Genomic DNA, 22173 nt, shown 5'->3' with positions numbered 1-22173 from the left:
ATTTGATTTAGCAGGAGAACATGTCACTACTTCTGGTTAACAATTTGCAGTGATCTCTAAGAGCCATTGCCACTTGCTGATCATAAGATCTGAGACACTATGTTCAGCAATAGACCAAATGCAGGTCATGCCTAAATATGAAATACAGTTTCTCTAGATGCAATAATAAACCAGTTCCCAGAGTAGTGATTGGCTGTCCATGAGCAATAGGAGTGCAATATCTTGTCTAGAGGCTGAAAGGGTTCCAGCATCAGCTTTGCATTCAGGAGGTCTTTTGCGTTCCCATTATCGCCAAGCAGTTTCAAACACTTATTCAGGATGCAACTGGTTGTATGTGAACACCTACAGCTGCTTTGAGAAATCCAGTGTGGAAAGTATGGAAAAGAACCCATTTTTAGGGCCAGTTGGAGGTTCTAGATTCTAGCATCCCAATTCACGAGAACTCTCAAGCATGTGATAAACACCACTAATGCTTAAGCACATATTGACTTCATTGCTTCTTAAACACACCTTAAATGCTGTTCTTTGACTAAGGATGTTTCCTTTAATTGCACTTAAGGGAACTCCAAGTCATACAGAAAGCAGCTAAGCTGACCATGTGCACAGCACTCCAGCCACTATTCTGGCTACCACTGGTCCTTGCCTTTGAACTTCAAAGCTCATCACAGGTTAGTTAAGTAGCATGGTGAGACAGAAATCTGAACACTTTATCAGAGAAAGCTTCAGTGAGTGGTGCAGCATTGCTGGCATATTACATGTTCCTTTTCTCTCAATGCAGCCACTGCCTGGGAGTTGCAGGTGCTTTGTAGTTGTCAAGAGCAGGTCCCTGCATGCTTTCAGCAAACTTCCTTTTTAAAGTGTTCATTAAACAAGAAATGCGTTTTGGGACAAGCTGCCTTGCAAGGGTTTTACAGAGCCAGGATAGCACACAGTAGGTGTCCTTACAAATGGATTTATCTGCACTTGGAATATTTGTGTAGTGAGTAAAGATGAGTACTCTGTAGATCTTCAAGGACAGACCCAGTTGACGCTCTGGTGCGGTTTGAGAAAAATCCTCCCTTTAAAAGATGTAACAGTAATAGCAGTAAATGCTAAATACTTAGAAAACATCTTTTCAGACTGAGTAAGTCAATCAATCTGTGATGCAAAAATAGATGGTGGTGACTGAAAAGCCATCAAATTCTTGAATACAGAGGGTTTTAATTACCCTGCTCAACCCAGTAGCTGGGAGTAAGTTGTGCGGTCTGTGTAAATCACCATGAAATCCAGCCAACTGTGTGATTAGAGGAGAGGTAACCCCCAAGAATTCGCTTCAAAACAAGAATTTAAGATCATATGCTCAAGCTATGTTCCTTTGATAATGTACTCTCTTCATGTGTCTACAGGGAAGGAGGGGGGAAACTTGAGTATTTCCCTGCATTCTCCAAGAGCCCTGCCAGCAGACTGCTGCTGCATGACTCCAGCTCAGTGCATCTATTCACAACTCTCTGCTATGCTCTTTCAGTCCCAAAGATGGAAAAAAAACCCAGGGTGTTAAATGGCATTCACCTCTTTCCTTCCCCTCCTGTACTTTTACCTTAAAGTCCAAAATGCTAAGATGGAATTGTAAGTTGATCTAATGAGAAGCACTTGTAGGCATGTATTGTATTACATTATATTGTATTGTATCTATTACATATTGTATATTACATTGTACTCGGCCCTTCTACAAATGAGCTACAGTAGCTAAAATTTTAGGGTATATAAACAATTGGTTCTAGCTTTCATCAATAAAATTATCCGTGAATAATGCTGCAATGTGCAAAGGACTGGTAACCCTGAAACCTACATTGGTTTCTCTATTGACCGAACATTGTCATAGACCAAAATATTGGTATCTACTTCACTGCAAATCATTTAACAAAAATATTTAGCTAATACGGTAACAACCCTTCTCCCTTTTTATGTACCAAAATCCTCCCACTTGCCCCTCTGACAACTTCTATAGTTAAATTACTTTCAGCACCAAAGTCTGTAATGCGTGCTGAAGATGTGAGGGCAGTATAAAAACAAGTTTAATATCTGAACAAGTAACATTGGGAATAATGTATGGACTTCAAACAGAACTACAGAATTCCCACTCTGCTCCCCTGGAGTATCAGATGATAAAGAACCAGTACAGAAGGACTTGATGATATGTAGTAATGTACGTCCCTAGAGAAGGTGATGAAGCCCATAATACATGGCCATTAGCCATGTGTAAGATAATGTGGCCAAGATTCGGGGGCTCATACACAAGGATGACTATGGTTGCAAACAGGAACCATAAATCTGAATATCCTCATTTCTATGCACATACAGCAAACACCATCAATTTAGTTGTTCCATTTAATTTCCTTATTTGAGGAAAAAAAGTGAGTGATTTCATAGTGAAAGAAATGCACTACATTCATTTTGCTTCAATATCTTCCCATGTACATAATCAGAACATTGGCCCTTAATCTATGTATCAGAAAAAAATGACAAAATATATAGCAATTGTATTTTTCTTTTCTCAGCTTTCACATTGTATTTAGACTGTGACTTGTTCATGGCTGACACTGTATCTTTCCATTTATTGATACAGTCCCTAGAACGGGTGAGCACTGATGCTGAATGGGATCTTCTGGATGCTAGTGCAATGTAACTGTACTTTGACATTACTTTTGTAAGCATTTGAAAAAAAAATATAGTTGGCCTCTGGAACAGGATGAGCTGCTGGTATTCTTATATTGATTCAGTTCTTCTAAAGTTACACAAAGGGTCTGTAAAAGATGTCAGCAGGCAGAGGGATAAAACGTGCCTTTTCTAGAACTGGATTCAGTTGTCACGAGTGCTACTTTATATCACTTCTGTCCCATACTATCAAAATTACTTTAACTTGACAAAAATCAAGCTAAAACAAGATTGCTGAGCAAGACTCACTTATAATGAGAAGTATGAATTCAAGACATTACTGTTTGTCAATGTGAGTATATTTCTGCTTTGGCACTGCAGATACAGATTTTAGCTTCTGGCAATGGAAAGTCTTACTCATTACAACATTTTTTCTGTCGAGTTTCTTTTTGGTCCTTGACTGTTTGTATTTTGAACTGTCCTTATCTGGGAAAGAAGTGGTTATAATTGTATTTGGTGACAGTTGCTTTCGGGAAGTCAATTTCACAGCTGATTGGGTTCTTGGTGCTGCCACACAGCATGAGGAAGACCCTTGCGATAGTATGTTGCTAGTGTTTAAAATGATGGGGGTTTTAGATCTGTTAGAAACATCACAAGATGCTTTAAGCTGCTTTGTGGATGAACTTCTACTAGAAGATGTCCCAGCACTCCTTTTGTTGTTATGACAACACTCCCAAGTGCATTTTGAGCTGTTCCACTCATGTGTGCAGAAGCCAGAATGGCATAATTTATTTTTCTCTTGATATTCTTCATTAACAGCTGTCTGAAGACATGGTGGGTCAGACAGTCTTGACGGCTTTAGGTGATGTATGGATTTTGTGGAACTAGTTCTATGGCCAAGCATCATACTCGGAGGTACTGTCAGATCTCTCATCTTCTCTTTTAATATAGTCAAGTGCTGCAACCTTTCAATTTCCAACAGACGAGATATTAATTTCCCAACAGACCTTTCCGGGGGTGGATTAAAGAATTCCTTCCAGTCATCCCATTTTGATAAGGCCAATTTTTGTAAGTCCAGGTTATTGAAAGGTGGTGGGAGAAAATCAGGGTATGGAAAGACTTCATTTTGGTGCTTGGAGGATGATTTTTCAATGTCTTCTACAGTTTCTGGTCTTAAGTTCAGATCCATATTTTTGAAATAACGAAGCAAAACATCACTGACTTTTTCACTTTCAGGTACATGACTTTCCTCTGTTAAAAGACTGTTCTCAACACTATGCTGTTGCAACATCAAATTACATTTGGACACACAGAGAGTGTCATCACTACTGCTTTCAGTAGCAGGATCAGAGTCAGAAGCTGTAATTTCATTTCTGGCCTTGAAAAAATCACCATGTCCGTTTGTCCAATAGAGGCCTAACGGCACCTGCTGAGGTCTTTGGGAAGACACTGGGTGATAGCTGTTCATATGGGTCCCCACCAATGTGGGATGAAAAGTGAAAAAGCTTAAAGAATTACCAGGCGAGCTGGAAAGAGTTTCTAGTAGAGGTTTACTGGAGTCTCTGGAGGGGGGAAAAAGAGAAAATATAATATACTTTTACTCAGGGACTTGGTAGGATAAAATGCGTTTATGGGGGACATTCTGATCACCACTGAAGCCAATGGGCATACTGACTGCCTGAAATGGGGTGAGGATTTACCCTATATTTTTAGGAGAAAGCTGTTAATGTCACATACTAAAAGGGAATAGTAACTCCTCTCAATCTATATTGAAAGGCTAACTGTAGCTTTGGTGCAATCATACAGCAACCACTTGTCAGGCAGATTCTCATTCAGATGAGAATTACTTGCTTTCTCCATACTGATGGTCACCTCCTGTTTGCCTTACTTATGTAAGTAATCCTAGTGTTCCTGACATAAAACGAAAATCACTGTTCTCCATTAATTAAATATACAAAGTGCAACTCCATGATGTTTTCTCCTCCTGAATCTCAGCCCTTCTATTCTTCTTCCAAATGGACTTCAAAGCCAAATACAATGGTGCTGGAACAATTTTACATGGGAAGCAGGTACTAAGCCATTGCATCACACTATAAACTTTGTGCATAATGGAAACCACTTCAAGCCAGTGGGTGCTGCACCAACCTCCACATCCCCAGCACCTACGTTCAAACATTCAACCAGCCACCAGTTTCCTGCTTGTATTGTTATGGAAAATTTAATATTAATTTTACAAGACTTTTATTTTAGATTATTTAGTGTGTACATCCAAAGGGAATGTTTGACCCCAAAGCCCTAAAGGCATTGTACATTCAGATCCAAGTATTGAATCTGACCTCAAAAGAACAAGTCTCTTCTAAATTTTTCAAGACAACCAAATTTACATAAAAAGGAAGTGGTGCCATCTTATTTTCCTGCAATTGTGTGAGTCGGGGGAAGCTCTGCACTACTATTGTTAGTGTAGAATTGCAACCTGGTTTTCAGATCAGATATAAAACAAAATATTCGCTAACACAGATACAATAAGGTTCTTATCACATACAGCAAATTAAGTTTATCAGTCAGTTTTAATTCTGATTCAACAAATGGCAGTGATCCATATAAATAAAAAGTCTGTGTGTGTGTGTGTATATATATAGAAAGAGAGAGAGAGAGAGAGAGACTTTTTATTTAATATATCTATCTCAAAACAGATTACAAAGTAATGAGTTAAATATGATTTAAGGGTATGGCTACACAGCAGCTTTTTTTTCAAATGAGCTATTCTGGAAGATCTATAAAATATAAATGCTTCGACATCTATCCTTTGCCTGGAGTGTGGTTATTGCAAGATAATACCCATCAGTATATACTTGCCCCTGCTTCCATAAGGGCATCTTGCAAATACAGCGCTCTTTTGAGATGTGAAAAATTCCAGCTGTTGGCCACAAGGTACCTAAATACAAGCCTTGTCTGAAACTCCTTCATGTGAAACTTGAGGAAATATATGATGCTGATCTGTGAATGAATCCCTCTGGGAATGTTCTAATGTTTTGACAAGGTCAGATTCAGACGTTGATCTGAAACTTGCGGCTCAGGATGACTTCAAGAGGTCAGTAATGTTACTGACATTTAAAAAAGAAGTTTGCATTAAGCGCTCCCTGATTCTGCAATAAACTTGGTACACTAGTGCTGTGGAGATGGAGTGTCAGTCTGTAAAATCTATTTGCTTGTGTTCTCTTTTTAACAAAAATGTGATTTTGTAAACATACATAAGGAGACAGGTACCACAACTGGACAAATCAAATGTATTTCAATACACTGCTTTGCATGTTGAATAGTAAGAGAGAGATAGCCGTGCTAGGCTATATACTATCAAAACAAAAAAGCTTTTTTGTTTCAATACACTGGTTTGAAATGCTTCCATATATATACACACACATGCTGAGAATAATGATAAAGTACAGTCTTCCACTTGTGTAATTTGCTGTGGGTTGTAGCATCTCTTGCAGGGGCAGGCAAGATACAGTTGACAGGCCATCTCTGGACCACCAACTCTTTTTATCCAGCCCAGGGCCTGCCCACGGGACCATCAGACAAAGAGCAGCTCCACCCCACTCAACGAGCTCACTGCTGAAAGGGTAACTCTGCACACATGCTGTGGGAAGGGGAGGGCTCTGCATGCTTCCTCTGCCCCCAGAACAATCTCTCAGCACCCCCGCCCCCAAGCCAGGTGCAGAGAGCCACATGGAACAGCCAGATGCTTTGAGCAGTCGGGGACTGCTGGCAGTAGCCCTCCCATCAAAAATTATTGCCCTCTCAGGATGTAGTGTCTTCTCTGCGGGATATTTTAAAAAAAAATTAAGTATGAGACATAGTTCAATCAAAAGATGCAATCCAGTCAGTAGTACCTGAGAGACTGTGCTGGGGGCGGGGACAACACAGAAGACTCCCGACTTCTCTAATGCACAGCCCAGAGAGCAACATTCAGTAGTTAGCATGGAGCTGTTCCATGCCTGAGGGCTCTGGGGGCAGGCCACAGGCTGGATTAAAAGGCTTGACAGGCTGAATGCAGCCTGTGGGCTGTATCTTGCCCACTCATGTTCTAGACTGTATGACCACCATTGAATAGAACCCCCCCCACCCTGTCTAACTCATAGGTAAAAAGCCTACAAATTAACTGGACTGACTATAATTCCTGGGAGCATTAAAGGGTACACTAAAGCTTTTTGGCCAAGACAGCTGACACACATTCTAGAAAAAAACACTTAGGTATATGATTATTATGCCCCTTAAAATTCAGATGAATTTGTGGAAATTATGTCTGAGAAACTGAAGCTGCCGGATGGCAGAGCTAAAGAAAATCTTAAAGTAAATGAAGGAAGACAGGATAATCTTTTCATTAGTGATACAAGCTCCTCAGAAAATAGTGCTGCAAAAAGAAGCTTGAGACATTTGAGAAGTCAGTAATAGTGGGCAACTTAGTCTATAATGTTGGCATTAAGGAATTAGAAATCTGGCCTGGCTTTATGACTAGTTTTAGCCCAAAATCCTTAATTCAAATGCTCAGGAAGAGGCTACATATTTGGAGAGGAGATAAAAACTGCTTATTAGGAAAACTTGGCAGGTTAAGACTTGAGAGACATACCAGATAGGGTAAGTATATTCAGCTGAAGAGAATTCTAAAAGCTGCAAGAGATTTTAAAGCAAATTTTAAGATGACTTATACACAATGCAATTCAAGGGAGCTGGACGAGTGTAAATTGTCTCAGAATTTAGCTCGCTGCTTGTGCTAGAAATAGACTATTACTTCTCCTTATTATGCACCATGTAAGCCAGTGTGCCTCACTCTGTTCCATGAACCCCTATTTGCCCATGAAATAGCTGGTGATGGTTCTCCTTGTTTCCATTTACTATATATCATTACAGTTAAATTCAAAATAAATGCCTCACTCATATTACATATTTTAAGGAAACAATTGCAGTAGCTGCTCCTGGAACATTCTGCAAAAGGGAAGAGAAGTATCAGTGAAACTCCCTCTCTCTCTCTTAATATGTGACCTTTGAGAAGACCTGACAATACTTATTACCAGATGTCCTCTATTAGTTGACAGAGTACAAAGCAGTACTACCTGGGAGCCAACATCCCTCTCTGTCTCAAGCTAATGCTTTCCAGGCAGCCCATAAGAGATTCTCAGGATATATTAAATCAGAGGAAGTGGAGGAACAAGGAGAGAGAAAATAATTGGAAAGGGTGTTTTTTTGCAGATAAAGATGCAAATGAAAAAGAGAGGTCGCACATACAGTAGCAGAGCTTTTAGCTTCTTCCTATACATGGCAGCATTCCTTCTTTCCTGCTCATGGGTAGATTAGTGTGAATTAAATTTCACACTAACTTGCTCAAGGCCATGCATGCTCTATTAGGTTTTTACTAAATGAAGATAATTGTTATTAAAATATTTTCTAGGTAATTGTGCAAATACAATAAATATTCTAATAGCAATTACAGTACTTGTTGGAGGACCTGAGTTCAGCAAAAAACACTACTGGAAAATCATTAAAAGAAAATCTTCTTTTAGCCCTTATTAGTACTGTACAAGAGGAAAATTCAGAGCTGCCAGAACCTCAACACAGTTTATTTGGTACATACTAGACTGCGATGACAGAGCAAGAATGGTGACTTACTGAACCTACTGAGAAGCCTTTCAGGAGCTATGCCTCTTTCTCTTTATTCTTCCAGCTATTCACAATGTCAGAAATTGGGGAACAGATCAGATTAACAGTACACTGAGGAGACCTGATAAGCTTTCACCTTATGCTCTTTTAGGAATTTAGCATAAGCCTACAGCTGAGTAAGGACAAATTTCATAAAGTTTAAAAAGGGACCATTAGATGAGACTCTCCCCTGACCTCGTGTATCTCATATGCCTTTAAATTTCACCCAGTTACTCATATACAGATCCCAATAATTTAAGACTAAAACATTTCAGTCCTTGAGAATAAGCAGCTGTGTTACACAGGCAGAGATCATGTGGCATGGAGACGCCACTCAATCGCAATGCTCCTTCAATGGCAGATTGACTGTACCCAGGTGATCCCAGCAGGTAACACATGCCTCATTCTGCACAGGAAGGTGGAAAAACCTCAAGAACCCCACCAATGAAGGTTAAAGGAAAATTTCTTCTTGACCTCAAATCTAGTAATCAGTTTGACCCAGTGCATCTATCTAGACTAACCAGCTAGCATTTGAGAGAGGATCCTCTGTACCACTTTAGAGTGTGAATTCACTCTGTCCAGGCTCCAGCTGTAGGAATCAGCATTGCTTCAGGAGGAGGGAGGGAAAGTTCCAGACTACATCTAGACAACTGTGCACCGGGGGAAAAATCCATAAAAAGGTATACTCATATGTTACGCCTAGTTTATACTCTCAAGGCACCTATAGTACCACCCTCCTGGCAAAAAACAAAAAAACCACGTATCAACACATGATGGTTTGAACCGTTCTGTGGACAGGACCTTAGTTGTTTCTAGTGTTTTCCTATACTTTTAGATGTATTTTAATGTAAAAAGATTCTATAAGAAACTCTTCTTTGAGTCACCTGGTACTTGTAGTACAATTGCTCACACTGCCTTTCATAGAACAATATTACGCCCTGAGGAGTAAAGGCACTTCAAAGTAGCGTGGGCATTTCGAAGTGACCACGGCTACACGGCATGCTGGCACTTTGAAGTTTGATGTTTCGAAGTTGCCGCGGGGCAGAATCAGCCTAATGAAGTGCTGCATATGCACTGTAGCAGTTCATTAGTAATCTCCCATCACCCGGATTAACATCCCCCCTTTGAAATTGGGGGCAAGTGTAGACAATCCCACAAACGTAAGGACATTCTACTTCACACAATGCCGTCAATCTGTAGAACTCGTTACTAAGGGATATTATGAAGATCAAAACCATAATGGGGTTCAAAAAGAATTATATAAACTCATGGAAGATAGTCTATCAGTGGCTATTAGCAAATACGGTCAGGAATGCAGCTCCATGCTCTGGATGCCCAAAACCTCTGACTGCCAGAAGCTGAGAACCAATAACAAGAGACAGCTCACTTGACAATTGTTAGTTCTGTTCATTCCCTCTGAAGCACCTGGCATTGGCCATTGTCATAAGACCAGATACTGAGCTAAGTGGACCACTGGTCTAACCCAGGATGGCTATTCTTATGTTCTGAGTGGGCAAGTGAATGGAAAGCTAAGCTACAACTCGAGATTTAACAAACAGCATACTGAAGTTAGGCTATCTATCCTAGCTACAACAAAAGCAGGTACACTGCTGGTGCTAGGGACAATGGACAAGATAAGCTTGGAATGTTAAGGTAAGTTCTATACAACCGGCATACAATAATACAGGGCATACTGTACAGAGTCTGGTTCCTGAAACGAAACCAAGTCAATCAAAATTTATGATGCAAAGTACAGCTCAGGATACATGTGTTATTAGCACAAGTAAAAATGTATATCAGGTAAAGTTTTGCTGTGTAACTTTGTTGTGTGGTACGCCCTATACCTGCTCCCCATAAGCTATGTCTCATCAACTCAGCAGAGTGCTGCTGTACAACAAATAAAGGAGCTTGAATAACAAGACTGGAGCCTATCTGAATTCCTGGGGAATCAAGCAGAAGACGTCTCAGAAGAACCACAAAAAACTTATGCTAAGAAAGAGGGGATGTAAGAAACTGGAGTTCTTAAAGACCAAAAGGAATATAAAAGACATGTTAACTGTGGGTATAAGAAGCTAGAAATACCTCTGAAATCAATGCAAGTTGTACACATTTAAAATATTGCTGAATATGGTCCACATAAACTAAAAGAGAGGTTACTCAACCTGTGCAGTAAGTGTAGTTCTTTTGGATGGCTCCCCCATCAGTTCTCCACCAAATGAAGCACTCTGCATTGCAAGTGATTTTGTCTGCAATCAGAGATTTTAAATAGCCGTACCTGTTCAGCTTATGCAAGTGCTCTACGCCACTTCATGGTGTGACTTTGGCTACACAGAGCTGTGCAGACAATCAATCCTCCAGTTCCTTCTTCTGAAAAGCTTCACAGTGAGAACTCTGAAGGAGAGTGGAAGGAAGGCGAGTAATGGAGCACCTGTAGGCAGACACATCTCAAAGAACTACAGTTACTGCATAGAGTGAGTAACTCTCCTTCTTCTTCTAGTAATATCCTCGTGGTGCTCCACCTCAGGTGAGTAACAAGCAGTATCTTCTCAGAAGTGGGAGGGATCCTTCGATTCAAGTCCAAAACTGAAGAAGATACAGCAGAGCCAAACACAGTATCAAAAGTTGAGTCATGATATTCAGAAAAAGTGGATATGTCTCCACATATTTCAACAAATACCATCAGACAGGTATCAGTACACACAGGCACTGTCCAACAGCGACCACCCTCACCCTGTAAGAGAAGCAGCTCTTTCCAGCCCCCTCCACCCAGACCCATGCATGGCTGCCAGGCAGAGGTGCCAAGCAAGCCAGAAATGTGCTGGGCAGAAAGTGAGCGTGAGAACGGCTTACTCCCCTGTGCCCTGGCAGGCCGACCAGAAATGTGGGTGGTGGATATAAGCCTCATGTAACCCACCTCATGTGTTGTGCCTAAGTTAAGGTTCTTCTTCATAACAGTAGGAACCCAGAGTAGTTTGTTCAAGTTGAATTTGCTTGGCAAACAGCCATTTCTAAGCCACCTGTGGAGGCAGCACACATGCAATCTGACATGATTATCATAAAAGTTCTAGCAATGAAGTGCCCCAGCAACTGCAGACAGTTTTTGACTTATACAAGGGGGCTGATCTGGACCATAGTGACTAAATTTGATAGGGCTGTAAGCCTATGCATTGGTAATTAAGTGTTGGCACCTACCGCATTGAAACAGGGGTTTATGAACTCCAATCTGAGCCTTGAAGCCAACATGGACTTCGGAATTCATGGCAGTCCCAGGCTGATGTCTATGTCTACACTAGGGAGTTTACAAAGATGCATCTGCCTCAGTATGTACCATGTAACCACTCGATGCCAACAGGAGCTCTCCTGTCAACATGAATAAACCAACCTCAATGAGCAGTAATAGCTATCTTGGTGGGAGAAGCATTCTTACCCACACAGTGCTGTGAACACTACTACTTATGCCGGCGTAACTTACATTGCTCAGGGTGTGTTTTTTTTATCACAGCCCTGAGTGACCTAAGTTTTGTTGTGAAAAGTGGTAGTGTAGAGACAGCCTGAGATACAGTTCTATGACATTCTGAATGGCCACCAAACTCTTGCTGTAGCAGTGTCCCTGTGGCAATCGTCAAGCAATAGGAAAATTAGGATTCTATCTCTGAGAAGGGAAGCTACCACCACTGACAGAACTTTGAACATGAAGAGAGACCAAATGAAGCACTCTGGATTAAAAGTGGTTTTCATCAGGAGTGCAATACAAGTTACTTCTGTGGTGTGGAAACCATCTGGTATAAGAAGCCATTTCACATCCCTTACTTTTGCACGCCCACAAGAGCCTGTATTTTCCTTGACCTATTTGGGAATGGTAGGGAGGATGAGTTCTATGAAATGTGTTAATGAACTGTTTGGAGTCAAAGCTCCAGCCTCCAAGTACCTGTTTCTTTTTGCTGATAACGGTTTCTCTTTGAGAAGTAATTTAAATTGCCTCTGACACTGGGCTTTGTTTGTGTAAGGGTATAAAATACCAGAGTTAACTGCATCAAGCAGCCTTGCTGGACTTGGTTTTACTAGTGTGCAGTTTGGCTCAACTGTTGCCTTATTGAATTCAATAAAGCTGAATGTTAGCTGCCGAAACACAGAGAAGTCTTGTGCTTCAACAGTGGGAAGAGTGAATCACTATATGGAAATTTACATCTTATAGACGGAAGGCCAACCATCAGTCCCTTAGATCCAATGATGGTACTGCTGTAAGTGTTACCAGTAGGAACGTCTGTATCTTCACAAACCTTTGGAGGAGCCTTAGGGCTAACTTACACTACTGTGGGAGATCAATCCACTCAGGTTCGATCTTCAGTGGTTAGATTTCATGCATGTGTGGGGTCAAAGCTGACCCCTGTACTCATCACGAGAGGTGAGAAATAAGGAAGGCTGAAGGGAGAAACTCTCCTGTCAACTTTCCCCGCTAAGACAAAAAAGTTAGCCAAGAACAGATATGTCAATTTTAGCTACGCAACTAGCGCACCTGAAATCATGTATTTGTGGTCAACTTCCATGTCTAGTATAAACATAGTACATGACTGACAGAATATATGAAGGATTTATTAGGAAAAAAGAGTTAATTGCATACCAAGATGGCAAACAAATATATTTTGGGTTTAGCTATAGTGCGTAACAGTTGTGTGTCCAGAAGACATTAAAGATATTATTTGAAGAATTACTGTTACCTCACTCTTAATTAAAATACCTATGCATTAGTTTAAGAAAATCCTTTGAACTCTACTCTGTTAGAAAATATAGAAGCTGACAATAAACCTTCAGTTTTTTCACAGAGTGTTCAATGCATGTCTTAGATGCAAATGTCTTGCTTGTTCAGACTGCCTGGACATCTTTTAATAAAACTATTCAGTTTAAACTAGATTTAGGTGTTAAGAATAAATTTTTCTTTACCTGTTCACAGCAGTATTGCTTTGATCATGTGTATATCTCCAAGGACGAAACATCCCTTCCTTGCTATTATCTGTATTGAGCTGCAATAAGCAGAAAGAACATTTATAAAAATACTAATCATATATTTTACAATAAGCACCAAGGCAAACAGAAATAAACTGCATAATTAGTTATTTGACATAGAAATCCCACCCGTGTTCCTCTAATCATATTTTTGACAACCTAAGATCTGCTAGTTGTTCTGCTGCAGTTGTGTAACCATCCTATAAAACAGAAAAGCAGCTACAATATTTAGTATGCATGAAGGCACTTTTCAGACATGATCGTTTATTTACCTTGGATCTTTTGGTACAAAAATTGTCCGACTCACCCCCATTTGCATGAATGATGTTTCAAGTGTGCAACTAAGGGTTTAATTTAGTGGTAAACATTTAAATGGCTGTGTGTGAATACAGTGCTCATGAAAGTAATGGCTGAGGGGACTAGCATCTCACAGAAAAAGCACAGCACGTGGACAGGGCTTGTTTACACAGCAATGTTGGTTGGGAGAAATCACTTCTCTGTAGAATTAATACTACTCCATATTAGTAGTCCCCATGCTCATTCAATTTGTGACCTCTCTGTTGAGATTCCCAGTTCAAACAAAGCACACAGTCCTGTAGAATCTTAAAGAAGGAAGTAAATAGGCAGCAGGTCAGCAGTGGCACATATACAATCGCCATACTGGTGCCTTTCCAGGAGGCTCCACAACTGATCCGATGGGTACTGCTAGCGAAATCTTTCAGACAATCATGCATTCAACAGACACACGTACCAGAATGGACATTACCAATCACTTGAAGAAAAGAATGTGACAATAACTTTTGCTGTATTAAGAATCACATCTGGAATGTTTCCCAGGGCCTTTCAAGTTTGTGTCAACCATCCTTCATGCCACTATAGCTACTAATCATGGTAATGAGCTTTTTAGTGTTTGTGTGAGCATTTGTGCTTAATTGAGAGCATGCTTGTGTGACAGGGGAACTTGCCAAATTAATTTCACATCAACTGAACAGCCACCAGGTGAATATTTCATTTTGTCTAAGGGAAAAGAAAACCACGTTCAACTATGCATGGGTCTGTTCTCACCTGTATACCCATTAAAGAGAACAGAAGATACAAATATGTATCAAAGATAGCACGAATTGCTGTATTTTCTCAAAAAACTGTATCTTGCAAGTTTGTGAGGTGTCAAGTGTACTGAAATGAGTTTTTACTTTTTAAAACAGTAAGTACAAGTTTGGCCTCATGTAAACCAAAGAGGGATACTATAACTCTTCAAGAAAACTTGGAATATGATCAAGTGATTGGTCATTTGCTATAAAAGAAGCTGTTCAAAAACGCTATTGCCCAGCCATATATTTATTTGAAAATTATTTGAACAGAAACAATTTTTCCTTGTGGAGCCATAATTTTATTTACAGCATTTAAAACAACATAACAGTGGTTTTGTCTTCTTCAATTTAAGTGCCTAATTCGTTTGATGGATTTTAAAAACCAGTATTTAGACACAAAACTTATTAAGTTAATTCCAGGTAAGTTTGATTTCTGCTACTGTCAAAAGACTGACATTTCTTCCCTTCTTCCCTTGTGCAACTTGCTTGAAAGAACTCCTGTAAAAGACCAACAGTTGGTTTGTGCTTACATTAGTTCTTGGAAAAGTTTTCTCCACACAGAATTGTAAATGGCTGGGATTCCTCACCTCCTGCGACAATCTCATCCTTCAACAGAGAGTATTTATTCTCAGGAAGGTGAACATCATGTTCCAAATCTCTGGCATATATATTCTATAACAATATTTCAGCTTCATTAAGTGCAAAAACCACAAAAACGAAAACGTGTATGATAAACCTTTTATATTGTCATGATTAATAACTTCATAAGCTGGAAGGAGGAAGTGGCAAATGGAGAGAGATGTGAAAACAAATAGTTGTGTGATAGAGAAATTATATTAAATGAAAATACATTACTACCACCTGGCCTGCTGGGTGACCATGGGCAAATCACTTCCCTGCTCTGTGCCTCAGTTTCCCAATCTATAAAATGGGCTAATATTGACCTCTGTTATAAAGTGCTTTGAGATGTACTGTTGTTAAGTGATACATGAGAACTAGGTATTATTTTTAATTGTACCAGACTAACAGGTTGAAAAGATCATAAACTGATAAGAACAGATATTGTGCATTCAGCTAATGCCTTTAACCCTGAAATAACCAAAAGGCAATTTACAAATCGCAGTCCCTATCCTGCAACGGGGTTTCTTGTTGGCCTTTTTTTCCCTTTGGACACGCCCATTAATTTGACTGGGGCTCCAGATGAAAGCGTGGGCCTCTCGCTATAGGGTTCACTACAGGAGTGGGAGCTTTAGGGATGCGCACAGGAATTGAAAGCATGAGAATTACCCCGGATTTTTTTTTCAGTAGAAGTCCATTTGTGCGCATTAAGTTAGTATGTCCTTGTCCCATGTTAGCGGAACCCGCTGTTAAATAAAGCCTGTGTTCTCCTCTGCACCGGATCCCCACCAGGGCTCAACATACTACCGCCCCGGCGGCCGATCCCCTCCAGCCGCTAATAGCCGGTCTGCGAGGCGACGAAGGGCGGGCAGCCAGCAACAGGAAGCACCGACAAGGGAGCGCCCGCACCCGCGGCACGTGGCGATGGGCCCAGGCCCCCTCCGGGGCGCCCGGGGGCAGGGCGCGAAGTGGTGTTCACACAGACGGCCGCCGACCCGCCGCGGGAGCTGAGGCAGCCGCGCGGCCAGGCCGCCCCGTACCTGGCGGGAGTCGCAGCCGCTGGCGAGCAGGAGGCCGGTGCCGTAGATGCCGCCGGTGAAGGCCCCTCTGTCCACGGCCCCGCAGCGCCGGCTGCTCGTGCCGCACCTAGGGGGGGAGAGCGCGGGCATGAGGGGGCTGGGCGGGAGGGGCCGGCCGAGCCGCCCGACGCTATCCCGCGGAAGCTCCCTAGGCTCTGCCTCGGCCGCCGCCCCGCGTCACAGGGGGTCACTATGGGAACGGGCCGGGTCCCGCCACCGCCCCGCCCCCAGGCCAGGGAGTCCGCCCTCCGCCCCTCCCTTCCTCCCCCTTGAGGGGGGTTTTAGAGCAGTTCAGCCCCCGGCCCGTGAGTTGTAGAGATTTCAGGGCGGGCCAGAGCCTTTGGCCCCCTGCCGCCCGCTCCTGCTGCGCGCCGCCCACTGTTCCCGTGTGTGAACCCCACCTTCCGCCTCTGCCCCTTCTCTCCCCCCAGTTAAGTCCTGTTTCGTCGCCCTCTTTTCCAACTCTGTGTCACTTAGAACCCGAGCTCCTTTTCTTACTGTCCCTCCCCATGGTCCTCACCACCGGGCTCCTTATAGCATCTAGCTCCTCTGTGCCTCGCCAGCATTTACTCGAGGTTTGGTTCTGCTCCCTCTCCTGATTATCAAGCTACTCCATCAGTTTCTTCCCCCAGTCTCACCTCTTCCAGATGGGGAGTCATGTCTGCTGTTTTGCCGCGCAGGAACAGCTTTTCTCTCTCCTTTCTTCATTAATTTTTTCATTGCATCCCATTCCACTACAAACTTCCATGGTCCTGCTTCCAACAGTAATGCCAGTTTGGTGCAGTTAGCTTCAGTCCAGCTCCCTCTTCTATGTCTATGCCAGCACCAGGATCATTTTATCTTTATGCCTCACTGTTATCAACAGTTTCCTCCCTGAATATTTTTCTACGCTCACCTTTGACACAGGTATCTATCTCTCAACCATTCGCTTCAGCTTCCTCAGTCTCTCTAGAGATCACTGCTTCCTCCAGAAAAGATAAGGTCTGTTCTGTTCTTCTGAGTTTTCCTCTTCAGACTATAGCATAAGTTCTTCTCCAAGGACTGCCTCCTTTCTTGGGTCAGTTCATGAGGAAGAACTAGAGAAAGGGAGGTAAGGGCACTTCTCTCTTTGCAGGATCGCTTCTTCTGGCTGTTTACAAGTTCCATGGATCCCTCTACTATGGCTTTATATGCACTACTCTTACAGTAAGCAGTCCTGGTCTTAATGGCTTTACCCTCAATTTGATTAATCTGCTACATATTCTTTGAGAAATGCTTTGTCCAGGGAGAGGTCATCTCATAGTGTGAAGCCTTCAAGATCAGTGCAGCTTTCTTGACAGAGTGACCCTTGTGATTTGGGAAAGGAAATCCAAAGTGAGGGTGAGAATCAAATATATCCTTTTCCTTTGACAACTCCTCCATTTTGCTAGATGAAGTGGTCAATTTATCTGCGTTGGACCATTTTAAGGCCTTCTTTAGTTTCCACTGAAGAGAATGGCTGACATCTTAGAAATCCTTCGGAAGTTGTACAAGAATCTATAAATAGAGTCTATATGTATACACACACACTCTACTATTTTAGAGATTTTGTGCATCTATTTGTCTATCTATCTGTCCATCCATCTGTTTATTCATGAACTCCTAAATGGTAAGAGCTAGGACCACCAAATTTGGTATGCAGCTACCGCTTATCATAACTTAAAGCAAGGTCAGAGTTTGGTTGTTCCAGGCATTTGGACGGGTGTGGAATGCAATTGTTTCACATCAGATGGAAAGGGAGGAGTGTGATAGTAGGGCACAGTTATATTCACAAGTGACCCTGGGGGACACCAAGCCCTCCAGCCCTAGGGAGCAGCTGCTGGCAGGCAGCATGAACGCTGCTGCCCTGGGCCACTGTGGTGCACAGCCCCTGGTGCCCTGGGCTGCTCTTGGGAAGCAGCTGCCAAAAATGTCCATGGACATCTGCATTCATATCCATGAATGCAACACCTGAGGAATAAAGCACATATCTGCAACATTTTTATCCCCAAATTGAGCTGTTTCTTAATATCTAATCTTGTTTCGCTTTAGTGTTATGCATTGCTATTATCCAGAACGTTTGAAGATCCGGCAACCTCCTGGTCCGGAGGCTGCCAGATATGAAAGACTAATAGATTTTGGAGCATAAGCTTTGATGGGCAAAGACCAGCTTCATCAGATGCATCTGACAAAGCATGGCTTCGCCCATGAAAGCTTATGCTCCAAAATATCTGTTAGTCTATAAGGTGCCACAGGACTTCTTGTTGTTTTTGAAGGTAGAGACGAACATGGCTACCTCTCTGATAGATATGAAAGAGTTTATTGTATTGCTCCTTGGCACTAAAACACATTGGCTGGGTCTACACGAGCCCCTTCCTTTCGGAAAGGGCATGTTAATGAGCGGGTTCAAAAGATGCCCATGAGGCGCTGCAATGAACCCCCGAGTGACATAATTACACTAACCTAACCCCTCCATTGCAGACAGACAGTTCCATCTATTAGCATAGCCACAACCTCTCTCTCATCAGCATAGTAACATCTTCTCTGAAGCTGTGCTGCTGCAGTGTTTCTAAGTGTAGACCTGCCCAGAGGCTGTCATATAAAATCTGGCATCATGGAATTGGTCCAGTACATATGCAAGGGGCGGTGGGGTGGGGGGGGGAGAACAGTTTCTTGCTTCTTGTTTTATGAGGTTGTAATAGTCAGGAATTATATTTTGAAGATTTGGCCATGAATCCAGGCATGGACTGCCCAATTTTTTTTCCTCCAGTTATTGAACCTGTCACTAACACTGACTCCCTTAAGATTGCACAATCATTTTGAATAGAACCTTTTTCTCATATACTTTAAACTATCCCCAATTTCTCTCTTTAAGGTTGACTTTTTCCAAGTTTCTCCTTTTCTTAAAAATTATTTTGTTTCCTCTGAAAGGCTAAGGTAAAATTTTGTCAAGCATTTCTGAGTTAAGAATGTAAACAAGCTGCCCTTGTTCTTTTCAAACTGGAGATAAAATAACTATGTTGAGTAGTTTTATCATCATCTTAAAATTTTTGCCACACAGTGGCCATCTCCCTTTTTGAGATCATTTATGAAGATATTGAATGGCACAGATCCTTGGGAGACCACACCATATACCTGTCCCCATTTTAAAAACCAGCTATTTATTTTTCACCCTTTGTTTCCTATCTTTTAAGCAGGGGATGTTCCCTCTTATCCCATGATTGCTTACTTGATTAAGACCCAGTGGTGAGGGACCATATCAAAGGCTTTCTGAAAGTCCAAATATGCTATTTGGACAGGACCACCCTTGTCCACAAGTTTACTGGACTTTCTCTAAGAATTTTAATTTCACTTTACAAAAGCTGTATTGACTCTTCCCCAATAAAGAAAGGTTACTCACCGTAGTAACGGTGGTTCTTCGAGATGTGTCCCCGTGGGTGCTCCACAATAGGTGTCGGGCTCGCCCGGCGCCGCAGATCGGATCTTCCAAGCAGTTTCTGCCGGACTGCGCATGCGCCGGTGCGCGCCGCTCCCTTGCGCGCTCCTGGCCACGTGCGCAATCCGGTCCCCGCCAGTTCCTTGACCAACCGCCTCGGATGCTCCTGCAAAACACTAAACAAAGATCCGAAGCGGGGAGGATGGGCGGGTAGTGGAGCACCCACGGGGACACATCTCGAAGAACCACCGTTACTACGGTGAATAACCTTTCTTTCTTCTTCGAGTGTCCCCGTGGGTGCTCCACAATAGGTGACTACCCAGCAGTAACCCAAGATAGGAGGTGGGTAATCGGATTATGCGCAGCTTGTACCCGAGAGGACCGCTGTCGCGAGACGGGTATCCTCTTGGAATATCCTGTGAAGGGCATAATGTTTGGCGAAGGTGTCATAGGATGACCAGGTCGCCGCTCTGCAAATGTCTTTTAGGGCAACGCCCTTGAAAAAGGCTGTTGATGCTGCCACCGCCCTAGTGGAATGAGCCCTGGGAGTGGCCAATAAAGGAGTCTTTTTGAGTTCGTAGCACATTTTTATGCAGGATACGATGTGCTTCGAGATTCTCTGCGAAGAGAGACCTTCTCCTTTCGATTTGGGAGCGAGGGAGACTAGGAGTCTATCCGTTTTCCGGAAGCACTTGGTCCTGTCTACGTAGAAGGCTAGCGCCCTCCTCACGTCCAGGAGGTGTAGGCGCGCCTCTTTGTTAGAGTTATGAGGCTTTGGATAAAACGAGGGTAAAACAATAGGTTCGTTAATGTGAAACTCAGAAGAAACCTTGGGAACAAAGGCTGGATGCAGCCGTATGGTTACCGCCTCCTTGGAAAAAACAGTGGAGGGTGGTGTTGCCATAACTGCTGCAAGTTCGCTCACCCTGCGAGCTGACGTGATTGCGAGCAGAAAGGTCGTCTTTATCGTAAGGAGGCAGAGGGAAACCATGGCCAAGGGCTCGAACGGTGGTCCCGTTAGCACATTAAGCACCAGGTCCAAGTTCCACGAAGGTGGAAGCGGTTTCCGAGGGGGGTATAGGTTTACCAACCCTTTGAGGAACCTGGTAACCATGGGATGGGCGGACACCGTGTGCCCTTCCTCTTCGTGTCTGAACGACAAAATGGCGGCAAGGTGGACCTTTAACGAGGATAGTGAGAGTCCTCCTCTCTTGAGGTCCAGTAAATACTCTAATATCACAGGTATAGGCACCGAAAGGGGGGCTAGCTGTTTGGTAGAACACCATGCCGTGAAGCGAGTCCATTTCTGCTTGTAGGTCTTCCTGGTGGAAGTCCTTCTGCTACTTTCTAGGACTTGCTGCACTTCCTCCGTACATGTGCTCTCTAGGGAGCTGATCCATGGATTAACCACGCTTGTAGTCGCAGGCCTTGGGGGTGCGGATGCACTATGGACCCCTGGGCTCGCGTGAGCAGATCCGGCGCCACCGGAAGGGGCATCGGTGGACGGTCCGACATGCGCAGGAGTAGGGGGAACCATTTCTGTCGATCCGACGTTGGGACTATCAGGATCATTCGGGCTCCTTCCCTCCTGGCTTTCTGCAAGACTTTGTGGATGAGCACTGTGGGAGGAAAAGCATAAAGCAGGGGGCCCCTCCAGGAAATCACGAATGCGTCCCCCAGGGACCCCCATCCCAGTCCTGCCGTGGAGCAGAATCGTGGGCACTTCTTGTTGTGTTGAGTGGCAAACAGGTCTATCTGGGGAAAACCCCATGCGTGAAAAATCGGTCGTAGCAGATCGGGACGGATCTGCCACTCATGCGTGAGTGCGAAACGCCTGCTCAGCTGGTCTGCCTTCACATTGTGAGTGCCTAGTAAGTACGAGGCTTTCAAGATTATATTGTTGGCGATGCACCAGTTCCATAACCGGACTGCTTCCGCACATAAGGCACGGGACCGAGCTCCTCCTTGTCGATTTATATAAAACATGGTGGAGGTATTGTCTGTACTGATCCCGACAACTTTGCCTTGTATACGGTCTCGAAAGTGTCTGCAGGCGTTGAACACTGCTCTGAGCTCCAGTATATTTATGTGCAGTGACTGCTCCGTGGAGGACCACAGCCCTTGAGTCACCTCTTCGGCCATGTGTGCTCCCCACCCTATGAGGGAGGCATCTGTAGTAACAAAAACCGATATTTGTGGTTGGTGGAAGGGTACCCCTGTTAGCAAGTTCTTGGGGTTAACCCACCATTGCAGGAATTTGCGCACCTCTGCTGTGGGCGACACCACCCTGTGAACGGTGTGTGTTGCCGGTTTGTATACGCTCGCCAGCCAGTGTTGCATGCTGCGCATGTGTAACCTGGCGTTCTGTACTACAAACATCGCCGCTGCCATGTGGCCCAGCAGCTGTAAGCACGTCAGGACCGGCACCGCAGGGCTGAAGGTGATGACCTGCACGAGGGAGCCGATGGCCCGAAAGCGAGTCTCTGGTAGATATACTCTCACTGTAGTAGAATTTATGCGTGCCCCTATGAACTCTATGTCCTGTGTGGGGTCTATCTTTGATTTTGCCAGATTGATAACCAGGCAGAGTGAAGAGAACGTGCCTGCTGTGACGCGTATC

General features: G+C 43.3%; 1 protein-coding gene across 1 annotated transcript; it reads right to left on the bottom strand.

Moving 5' to 3' along the window:
- Nucleotides 1–2543: 2543 nt before the first annotated feature.
- On the bottom strand, nt 2544–16210 carry FAM217A (family with sequence similarity 217 member A). Its single transcript, XM_074985464.1, is given in 7 exon segments — nt 2544–4196; nt 13270–13349; nt 13462–13487; nt 13490–13532; nt 14875–14921; nt 15011–15095; nt 16082–16210. Coding segments are annotated over 7 exon segments (1635 nt in total). The 3' UTR covers nt 2544–2971.
- Between the last annotated feature and the right edge of the window lie 5963 nt (nt 16211–22173).

Source organism: Carettochelys insculpta, chromosome 2, assembly GCF_033958435.1.
Source record: "Carettochelys insculpta isolate YL-2023 chromosome 2, ASM3395843v1, whole genome shotgun sequence".
Lineage (NCBI taxonomy): Eukaryota > Metazoa > Chordata > Testudines > Carettochelyidae > Carettochelys > Carettochelys insculpta.
This window is presented reverse-complemented; position numbering and strand designations above follow the sequence as displayed.